The 10,221-nt window shown below is 36.5% G+C and overlaps 2 protein-coding genes across 2 annotated transcripts; one reads left to right on the top strand and one right to left on the bottom strand.

The window, feature by feature from the left end:
• On the top strand, window positions 1-486 carry LOC141649986 (uncharacterized). The gene is made up of 2 exons (XM_074458650.1): window positions 1-90; window positions 253-486. The coding sequence occupies exons 1-2, from the start codon at window positions 1-3 to the stop codon at window positions 484-486; spliced, it is 324 nt and encodes a 107-aa protein (XP_074314751.1).
• A 2,180-nt stretch (window positions 487-2,666) lies between these two features.
• LOC141649980 (uncharacterized) lies at window positions 2,667-3,310 on the bottom strand. Its single transcript, XM_074458643.1, has 2 exons — window positions 2,877-3,310; window positions 2,667-2,778 (listed from the first exon to the last, which is right to left on the bottom strand). Exons 1-2 carry the CDS (start codon window positions 3,308-3,310, stop codon window positions 2,667-2,669), a joined length of 546 nt encoding a protein of 181 aa, XP_074314744.1.
• Window positions 3,311-10,221: the final 6,911 nt, after the last annotated feature.

The following is a 10,221-nucleotide window of genomic DNA, read 5'->3' as shown; positions in this document are numbered from 1 at the left end:
ATGAGAGTTGCACAAGATCGACAGAAGAGTGATGCGGATTTGAAGAGGAGTGAGATTCAGTTTATGGTAGGAGACAAAGTGTTATTGAAAGTATCAACAATGAAGGGTGTGATGCGGTTTGGCAAGAGAGGGAAGCTGAGTCAAAAGTACACTTGACCTTATGAGATTTTAGACAGGGTTGGTAAAGTGGCATATCGTCTTGTGCTACCACCAGCTTTGGCAAGAGTACATAATGTTTTTCATGTTTCACAGTTGAGGAAGTGTGTGAGTGATCCTACTCATTTGTTAGCAGCTGAGACAGTTGAGATGGATGAGAATTTGTCTTATGAGGAAGTAACTAAGGAAATTTTGGACATGAAGGTGAGAAAGACTAGAAATAGTGAGGTTGCTTTGGTGAAAGTTTTATGGTATAATCATAATGTAGACGAAGCTACTTGGAAAGTTGAAGCTAAGATAAAGGAGACGTATCCTCATTTGTTTGCGTAAGGTATGTTGGTTACGAGGACGTAACCTTATATTTTCGGGGGTAGAATATCACACCGCGTTGATTTTGGTCATTTATGATAATAATATAGATAAGCTTGTGTATTATTTATCGTGTAGTTGCTTGGTTCGAGTAGTGTGGTGTGATGAACTTCGGGACGAAGTTCTTTTTAAGGAGGGAAGACTATAATACTCCGCATTTTTAGTTAATAATTAATAATTTATATTTATAAGAAGTGAATAAACAATAATAAGTTGTTGTCGTAAAAAGAAAAAAAAAAACAAAATAAGCAAATAAGACGGAGTGGGGAACGTGTAAAAACACGACTTGGACCGTGTATGGCCACAGTTAGACCGAGCTTGTGGGGAAGGTGGTATGTGGTTTGGGTGTTACCTATGTACTAAAATATTTTCATTATTTTAATATTAAAAGCACTTTCCTAGAACCTTCCACATTCACCTACCAACTTATATAAATACAAACCCTATGCCTTACCATTATAGTTATTCTTCTACAAAAACTCAATACATATAATTGTGAGGAGAACTTTTGTGAGACAAGTTTAAGATGGAGTTTTCACCTTTCGCTAATTAAATTGTGGTAAGTTATCTAATCGCTTCATATCAATACTTACGTTTGATATTGATTGTACCCTTGAGCCGTTGACCACCGTGACCGTGGGAGGGGTCGTTGACCAGCCGTTGACAGACGGGTTGACCACCGTCGGGTCAGCCGTAATGTAGGGCGTGTTTGTGACGGTTTTTGCGGGATTGTTTTGGGTAGTTTACATCTTAAATTCATTAATAAGATTAGTTAATAATTATACATAATTTAGTTATTTGTTTAGGTGGTGAATTTGTTAAAGAAGCTTTTTGATTGTTTGATTGGTTGAGAAGAATTGCTAAAAGGTAGAATAACTACTCAACTATACTATATTGGTAATTGATGATGGTTAAAGATGGATTTGTTGTAATTGTTGTCTTGAACATATCGTCATAATTGTTGTCTTGAGCATATTGTGGTAATTGTTATCTTATAATAATATTGTTATCATTGTTGGTTGGTTCTCTATTGTTGGTTGGTATTGTGAAAGAGGATTGACAATCCTTTGAGATTATTTGGTCGGTCAGGCACGGGGATGCAGAAGAGCCGTGGTCCTGTACGGTTTTGGTTGGCCAGGCACGGTGATGTTATGGGTGGACCGTGGACCTGAGCAGTACACCGTATGGTGTCAGTTGCGTGGTTGGTTGTGGCGTGTGATGTGGCACACGGTTGAGCCGTGTGTGACGGTCTTGGTTGTGTTTCGTGATTATATCGTGTCACAGGTTGTCGTATTGTTATTGTTTTTTAGTTATCCTACTCAACCTCGTGATTGACTGTGTATTCGTGAACACCTGTGATGAACCAAATATTGGGGAGCAGATTGATTTCACGTTAGCTTGTGAGAAGTGCTGGATGCTTAAAGGGGGAGCTTGGGACGAGATTATCACTTAAGTCTAGAGATAGCCTTAATTCATTCAGACACTAGTTATTTTATTTCAGCTGCCGTTGTTTTAAAAACGTAAATTGTAATATTTAATTAGTTCGTTGGAATTTTGTAATAAGTCTTTTGAGGCACTTTGATGTAAAATCTACTTATTTTTAAGGTTTAGAATAATACGTTGGACAGTTCGGTCTATGTTGTAAAATACGCAGCGGAAATTGAACTGTTTATTTTGTTTTTTGTATAATATTGAACGAAAATTTAAAAGGATATGACGTGATCACTCTCTCCTCCCTGGAAAGGAACTTTATTGCAACACACGACTGATTTTTTGTGACTCTCACCTCGCATGGATCAACTCACACTCTATGTCTCCCTCGCAAGAAAGAAATAAGACACTCAAAGTTCGCAAGCAATAAGCAACAAGAAAACTTGTTTTAATTCTCAAACTCAATGTATGTAAAAACTGAATACATAAGACCCCTATTTATACTAAATAGAAACCGACCACCCTTCCCTAGACTTCCCTAAATCGTCCTAAAGTGATTAAGGAAACCGACCCATAGTATGGCAAATTGCCTTATTACAATCTTGCTAAGATTAGGAAAGAAACAATAAGGAAATAACAATACTACCTTAAATTTATTGACTAGAATTAGGAAAGCAAAAATAAGGAAACTAATAATCTTAGATCCTCTATTAGCACCGACCTAGGCAGCCCTCAGTTTGCGTGTTGGTTAGACCGACACCAACCCGTCTCCATTGCTTCTCCATGCTATCATATTCACGATACTTGAGCCCATTTTGAAACCTTCAGAAATGTGAGTTACATTTCGACTAATCAAGACTTCATTTTCATTTTCTTCAAGTGCTCCCGCATCATTCTCCCCTTCTTTTGTAAAATTTGACCTCAAATTATCGTCATCTAGGTAAGGTGATAAATCTCCAACATTGAACGTCGCACTTACACCTCCATACTCACTCAGCAATTCTAGTTTGTAGGCATTAGTCCCATAGCTCTCAAGTATCTTGAATGGACCATCGACTCTTGGCATCAACTTATTCTTCCTCTTGGATGGAAAACGTTCCTTCCTCAAGTGTAACCATACTAAGTCTCGAACTTTGAAAATAGGTTGCTTTCTTTGTTTATTTTCTTTCTCCTTGTATCTAGCATTGGCTTTCTTGATTTGTGCTTTAACTTGCTCACAAACTCGAAAAAATGCAGCTTGTCTTTCCTTTGCTTTGAAACTCATCACATACTTCTTTGGTACAGGAACCAAATCAATAGGAAGATATGGATTCACCCCATAAACAATCTTGAATGGTGATCTTCCTGTAGTCATTGATAGCGTTGGGTTGTATGCAAACTCAGCATCAGCTAATTTAACATCTCAATCCTTCGTACTCTTGCTAACCAAACCTCGTAACAAGCTTCCCAAAGTTCTATTAGTCACCTCGGTTTGTCCATCTGTTTGTGGATGATGAGAAGTACTAAATAACAACTTCGTTCCAACTAACGTCCATAATGTCTTCCAAAAATAGCTTAATAACTTAACATCTCGATCCGACACAATAGTAAGTAGAATACCATGTAATCGAACAATTTCTTTGTAATAAAGTTCAGCAACATTGGTAGCATCATCGGTTTTATAACATGGGATGAAATGCGCCATCTTTGAAAATTGATCTACAACGACCATAATCGAATCCTTTCCTCTTTGAGTTCTAGGTAAACTAAGTATAAAGTCCATACTTACCTCATTCCACGGTTGTGTTGGTACAGGCAGAGGCGTATAAAGTCCCTTATTGAACGTACTCTTCGCTTTTTGGCATACCATACACTTAGCCACGATCTCTTGCACATCTTTGCTCATATTTGGCCAATAAAAATGATCACTCACAATGTCATTAGTCTTGTTTACTCCAAAGTGTCCAACTATTGCACCACCATGAGCTTCAGGAACCAAAAGCTCTCGAATCGAACCATTAGGAATACATAATCGATTGCCTTTGAATAGATAACCGTCTTAAACAGTATATAACCCCGTTGGCTCAATAATCTCCTTAGAAAACTCTGGATCAACTTTGTACAGTTCCTTGATATGTTCAAATCTAAGCATTCTTGCATCCAACTCGATCAATAAAGTATGTCTTCGAGACAACCCATCAGCGACAACATTAGAAGCTCCCGTCTTATACTTTGATGAGAAAGAAAAAGATTGTAGAAACTCAATCTATTTGGCATCTCTTGGATTTAACTTTGGTTGCCCATGAATATGCTTCAATGCTTCATGATCCGAATGTAACACAAATGGTTTAGGTCGCAAATAATGACCCCAATGATCCAATGCTCTCATAATTGCATAGAACACCTTATCATAAGTTAAGTAATTTAATCGAGCACCACCCAAATTCTTACTAAAGTATGCTACTGGTCGTTTATCTTGCACCAAAACAGCCCCAATCCCAACTCCACTTGCATCACACTCAACTTCGAACAATTTATCGAAATTAGGAAGTGTTAAAACAGGTGCGAAGCTTAGTTTAGATTTTACCTCTTCGAATGCCTTCTCTGCAATAGGAGTCCATACAAATTCACCTTTCTTTGTATACTCAGTTATAGGTGCCATTATTGTACTGAAATTTTGAATAAATATTCGAGAAAATGAAACCAAACCATGGAAACTACGAACCTCAGTTGTTGATTTAGGAACCGGCCATGCTTTGATTGCCTCCACCTTGGACAGATCCATGCTCACACCATTTTCTCCCACAATATAGCCTAAGAACACCACGCTTGACACCATGAATGTGCACTTCTCCATCCTGCCATATAGTTTCTATTTTCGTAGCATTTTAAACACTTCACGGAGATGTTCTATATGTTCCTCCTTGCTATTGCTATAGATAAGAATGTCATCGAGATACACCACAATGAACTTGTTTAAGAATGTCCTCAACACATCATTCATCAATCTCATAAATGAACTAGGAGCATTGCAAAGAGCAAATGTCATAATGAGCCACTCGTACAAACATTGCTTAGTCTTGAACTTTGTTTTCCATTCGTCACCTTCACTGTAATACCCCATATTTTTATATAATATAATCAATTAATCGGATATTATTATATATTATTTATTATACGTTTATATTACTAATTAAGTCAGGTTAATTGTTGAGTCGATAATCACGTTAAATTATTTTACTTAACTCGCGTTATATCGATCTAAGTTAATGGAGACGGGTTTATATGGAATTCGAAATGTGAGCTAACCAGTTGAGCTGGCCCAATAGCTGTCCAGCCCATTAAACCCTAAAGCCCAACTAACCCTAACCCTAACCCTAAACCTAAGAATACCCTACCCTCTACCCGCCTCCCTCCTACACTCCCTCAACCCGCCTCCCTCTTTTTCAGCAACACCAACATCAACCTTCATGGAATTCGAGAGAGAGAGAGAGTGTCTGGGTGTTGACGGCGCAGCAAGGAAGCCCTTAGGGTGGTTGGCGACGACAGTGGGTGGCCCTGGTGGCCGTTGTGGTGGCAGAAAAATGGTGACGGATTCGTGAAGGATCGATAATCAGATTCGTTGCTTTATTTTCTGAACTGCTTGAACTACTTAATTGGATTTGCTGGCACTTTGAGGTAGGGAAATACACTTGACTTACTATCGTTGTTGTTTAATTGTGTTGACTTGATTCGTGGTTGTTGATTTACGTTATGATTCATATATGGGAAGGTGATTGACTGAATTGATCGTATTGAGTATGATATCACAACATCGAGTAACCGGCATGATATTATGATTTATCAGTCAGTGATTTATATATATATATATATATATATATATATATATATATATTGTGTTGCATTAATTTATGTTCATATCTCATATGCATTGGAGTTGGAGGATGGTGTAGGAGTGGCGATGTTGAGATACGATGTGAGTTGTGATAAGGCCCAGGCGGGTTCTGCAGGACTTGCCCTGGTGTCCTCAGCTGCGAGCTGGCAGATCGGCTACGGTCGATATATATATATAGTCTACCGGGGATCGGTATGGCTGGGTTGTCCGGGGTATGAGATATGAGATATGAGTTGAGATGGAGATGGAGGTGTCGGAGGAGCATGCATATCATAATTTATTGTTTCATTATTTTCCCTACTCAGCTTCGCGGCTGACCCTGTGTATTCGTGTACGCCTGTGATGATCCAATTATTGGGGAGCAGATTGACAGGTATTTCAGAGACTGATGGGAGCTGGCCGGGAAGAGAGCTTGGATGACTGACTTAGTGTCTAGCCCACCTTAGTCTTATTAGTAGTTTTATCAGACTTTATCTTCTGGTCATATTTTTGGAGGCTTTGTTTTAATTCCAGATGTAATCTCACTATAAACATTTTAATAAAGTACTGTGTTTCTTCCTTTGTTATCTACTGCCTCGGGTTTCCGAGATGGTAACACCGTCATTTATCTGAGGAGTCCTAGTTCAGGCCCTTAAATAAATGGGGGTGTTACAAAGTGGTATCAGAGAGAACGATCCTTAGGCCTAAACCAATGAGCCCAATGAACATAGGATGTGTCTAATTAAAATGAACCCCGAGATAGAACTTTTAGGAGCACACTAAGGTAAGGTATGAGTTAGGGGCCCCCTCACACCGAACCAGCGGCCCTCTCAGTTTGACCCGGAAACCCTGAGTGTATATGAGAGAAAGGGTAGAAAAGTTGCTTGAGGTTGAACATGAAATTCAAATAATCGTTGCCTAAGTATTAACTGATTGATACATTGATTATTGCATAATCGAGTTGATGTATACCTTGAGACCCATATATTCTAACCATTCTGCAGGACAACGCTACGGTAAGTATTTTGTATGAATGATGACGTGATCATATAATGTTGTGGAAATGGGAAATAAAATTTCGAGTTCAGGTTAATAATCAATGAAGTGTTGTGCTAGTCGTGAGCATGAAAATAATTGCGAGTCGATTATAGTTACCTAGGTGGATGTTGAATGATGTGCTGATAGTACTATTATGTCTAGTAATATGCGGTTATGTGATCCCAAAGCCATACTAGTATAGTCTTGTGATAGTAATTAGAAACGTTGTTGAATTGCATGTTTATAGTCATAGCAATCATGAATTAGCTGTACGGAGTAGATCGAGATGCGAAAGGATTCTATGGAATAGATGTTTACGTAAGTACAGTGTGAGATTTAAGTTAGGATGAGTTAGTATCGATAGTAGGGTTGTAAGAGTTTGGGACATAGAAAATGAACGACTTAGTGCTGAAACTCGTTTTGTTGATTTTACTCTTTAATTGACCTTACTGCCATTTCTTTTCTGTTTATTGCCTATGGATGAAAATTTTATGGGAGATAGCCTCGCGAGTTAGTGTTCATTTGGCGTTAGTTTCATGCTTATATGATATACGGATTAGGAGTAATAAATATTTTAGTGAGCTGTGGTTTGGAAGTTCCTGTGCAGTGATGTTCGACCAACGATTTTGTAAAAATCCTCATTTAAATTATATTAATAGTTTTCGCATAATTCCAACTCCATCGATCATAAAATTTGCATATGTTTTCAAATTGATAAGCCACGAAAAAAATTCTGGATGTCTCTATATTAAACGGTAAATTTTGCAAACTGGCCCAAGTTTTAGACCTATTGCTGTCACATGTTTGTTTGGACCAAATGAGTTGTAAAATCCTTTAAGAATGGAATTCTTGTGCTTTAGACCTAATTCTTTTTCCCCTGTGTTTTTAACTCTCCGTGTTTTATAAAAATAATAGGAATCAAGTTTTAATCGAACGGTTATTTATTCGTGATCTTTGAAAGTTACAACGTGAAACATGACTTGTAAAATGTGTGTTCTAGGTTGAGTTTCATACAGTTGTTTGATTAATTCATGAACCTTAGTAATGTGAATTTATAATTCTTTATATGACGATAGTAGCACGCATGTTCAGTAGTTTACATATCTTAGCAAGTGATAAAATTAAAACTTAGTTGATAACACTGTTGGCATGATAGCATGAGTAAAATTGGATAGCTTAATTTGATTCTTAAACGAGGGTGAAATGTTTATACGAGTCCAGTTGTTTGCATACGTTATATACATTTGGCATGTTGTAATATTTCTGACGTGTTCATCATATTTGCATAGTGGTCGGATATATATAAATATAAAACTATATTGTCATATCTTGGTAAAGTTGATGGCGTTAAATGTTAATTTGATTGTTCTAAGATACTCGCATGAATATTTATAATAATTATGTTTAATTGTTTACACATGGATGGTAGTAATGAGTATGTCTAAATGTTAACACATGTAAGATGCATCTAAGTTCTAATGTCTTTCATATGAGTTGTGTGCCAATAGTTATATGTATTACCTTCATCACATTAAATTATTTCAGTTGAACCTAAATCTATAACATGATAATAAACAGTGAGTTATTTCTTATTGGATATGTTCGTTATTATATTGTCATAAAATGCTAAAGTGATTCTTGCAATCGTAACACGACATCTGACATATCTATATTCTCGAGTCGTTACTATCAATTATATTCTAATAAAGATTGTTTATGATAACTATGTTGGGAATTATAATGGGATAACTCTTTTGATGATTCACATGATATGCATTGGTTTAAATGATAGTCATTATGGTTACATTTAATTGAGCCACGAGTTGCCTAATTACTCAAATCGTGCAAATCAGGGAAGTTATTCAAGTTGCTAATCTTTTATCATAGCTAGTGTTCTACAAAGTATATGATGGCAAATGTATATGTTTAAACTATTTATACAATATCTTTTGTTTTGCTGAAAATGAATTATACTAAGTTGCTGGACACAATTGAATGATATGGATGCTAAGATGTTAAACACATGAGGGATATGGAAGTAGTGTTGTCGTTGTCATAGATCATATGTTGTTACTTTTATTAGGAAACATGTTTTCAAAATTGATATCGTGCAAACAATTTTGATAATTTAAAATATGAATGATGAGTATGTTGTTGATTGCTTAAATTCATCGGCCTAATTCATGACCTAAACCAGTGAGCGAGTAAATGGTTGTACAGACATGTCAATAAGATCCTGTGATTGTGAGGGATAGCAATGGTAGATCTGTTTTCTGTGATATGTTTACAAATGTGAGAAGTTCTTAAATTGTTTTGTTGATTTTGCTCTCGCTCGTTCATAGTCTATAAGTGATCATCAAATTTGTTTAGTTGTGAAACCGTGTAAACCTTGGTTCCTTTCTTGTTGTTCTTTTAGTTTGGTGTTGTGTTTTTTTTTTTTAAAGTTAAGCATGAGCTAGTAATAAATGTTACTTGTTGACAATCAGATAATTCCTTAATAAAACCTTGTTTCGACCGTAATGTTGATGCGCAATCTCTTATCATGTATTCTTTCCTTTCCCATGTGGTTGATAATGATTTTGTTGCTTAGGTATATGAGAATTGAAAAGAGGTTACGAGGACGTAACCATGTTTCTAGTCGGGCAGGATTGTAAAATCTTAATGTTTATATTGCACTTGTTTGTAGATGGTAGTTTTGATCAAGTAGACGTTTCGTTGTGGGGTACCTATGCAAATGAGTTCTATATGTTTTGTTCCTATGTCTGTTAGTTGGTTGATGTGTAAAAGGAGAGTGTAGTTAAACTATTGGTAATGAGTTATGAGTTAGCCTATGAGCTGAGTTATGTTTACGGTCCAGTGTGACCATGGTGATTGAGTTATTTGAGTTGGAGATCGGAATTTAGATGGAAGATGACGGTGTTCTCAGATGATTATTTAGTTGTTATACGTTTGTGTTCTCAGGTAGTTATTAGTTGTAGTTAGTTTGGTTAAGTGAAGATGAGTTAAACTTCGGGACGAAGTTTATTTTTAGGAGGGCAGAATGTAACATTTCGTGTCTGTCATGTTTAATTGATGTGTCAAAAGTGTGTGTTAACTGTGTTAGAAATGCGTGACGTTCGTATGTAAGATATAGTATACCCTTCTGAGGTTTGTGTACGGGAGCGAACTTCGGGACGAAGTTCATTTTAAGGGGGGAAGACTGTAATACCCCGTATTTTTATATAATATAATCAATTAATCGGATATTATTATATATTATTTATTATACGTTTATATTACTAATTAAGTCAGGTTAATTGTTGAGTCGATAATCACGTTAAATTATTTTACTTAACTCGCGTTGTATCGATCTAAGTTAATGGAGACGAGTTTAT

Source organism: Silene latifolia, chromosome 1, assembly GCF_048544455.1.
Source record: "Silene latifolia isolate original U9 population chromosome 1, ASM4854445v1, whole genome shotgun sequence".
Classification (NCBI taxonomy): Eukaryota; Viridiplantae; Streptophyta; class Magnoliopsida; order Caryophyllales; family Caryophyllaceae; genus Silene; species Silene latifolia.
This window is presented reverse-complemented; position numbering and strand designations above follow the sequence as displayed.

Excerpts from the sequence above, each read along its gene's own strand:
- LOC141649986 (XM_074458650.1), top strand. The coding sequence starts at position 1 with ATGAGAGTTGCACAAGATCGACAGAAGAGTGATGCGGATTTGAAGAGG. Across the intron at positions 91-252 it reads GAGACAAAGTGTTATTGAAA|TTGAGGAAGTGTGTGAGTGA; the intron begins GTATCAACAATG and ends CATGTTTCACAG.
- LOC141649980 (XM_074458643.1), bottom strand. The coding sequence starts at position 3,310 with ATGACTACAGGAAGATCACCATTCAAGATTGTTTATGGGGTGAATCCA. Across the intron at positions 2,779-2,876 it reads CTAGATGACGATAATTTGAG|GTTTCAAAATGGGCTCAAGT; the intron begins GTCAAATTTTAC and ends ACATTTCTGAAG.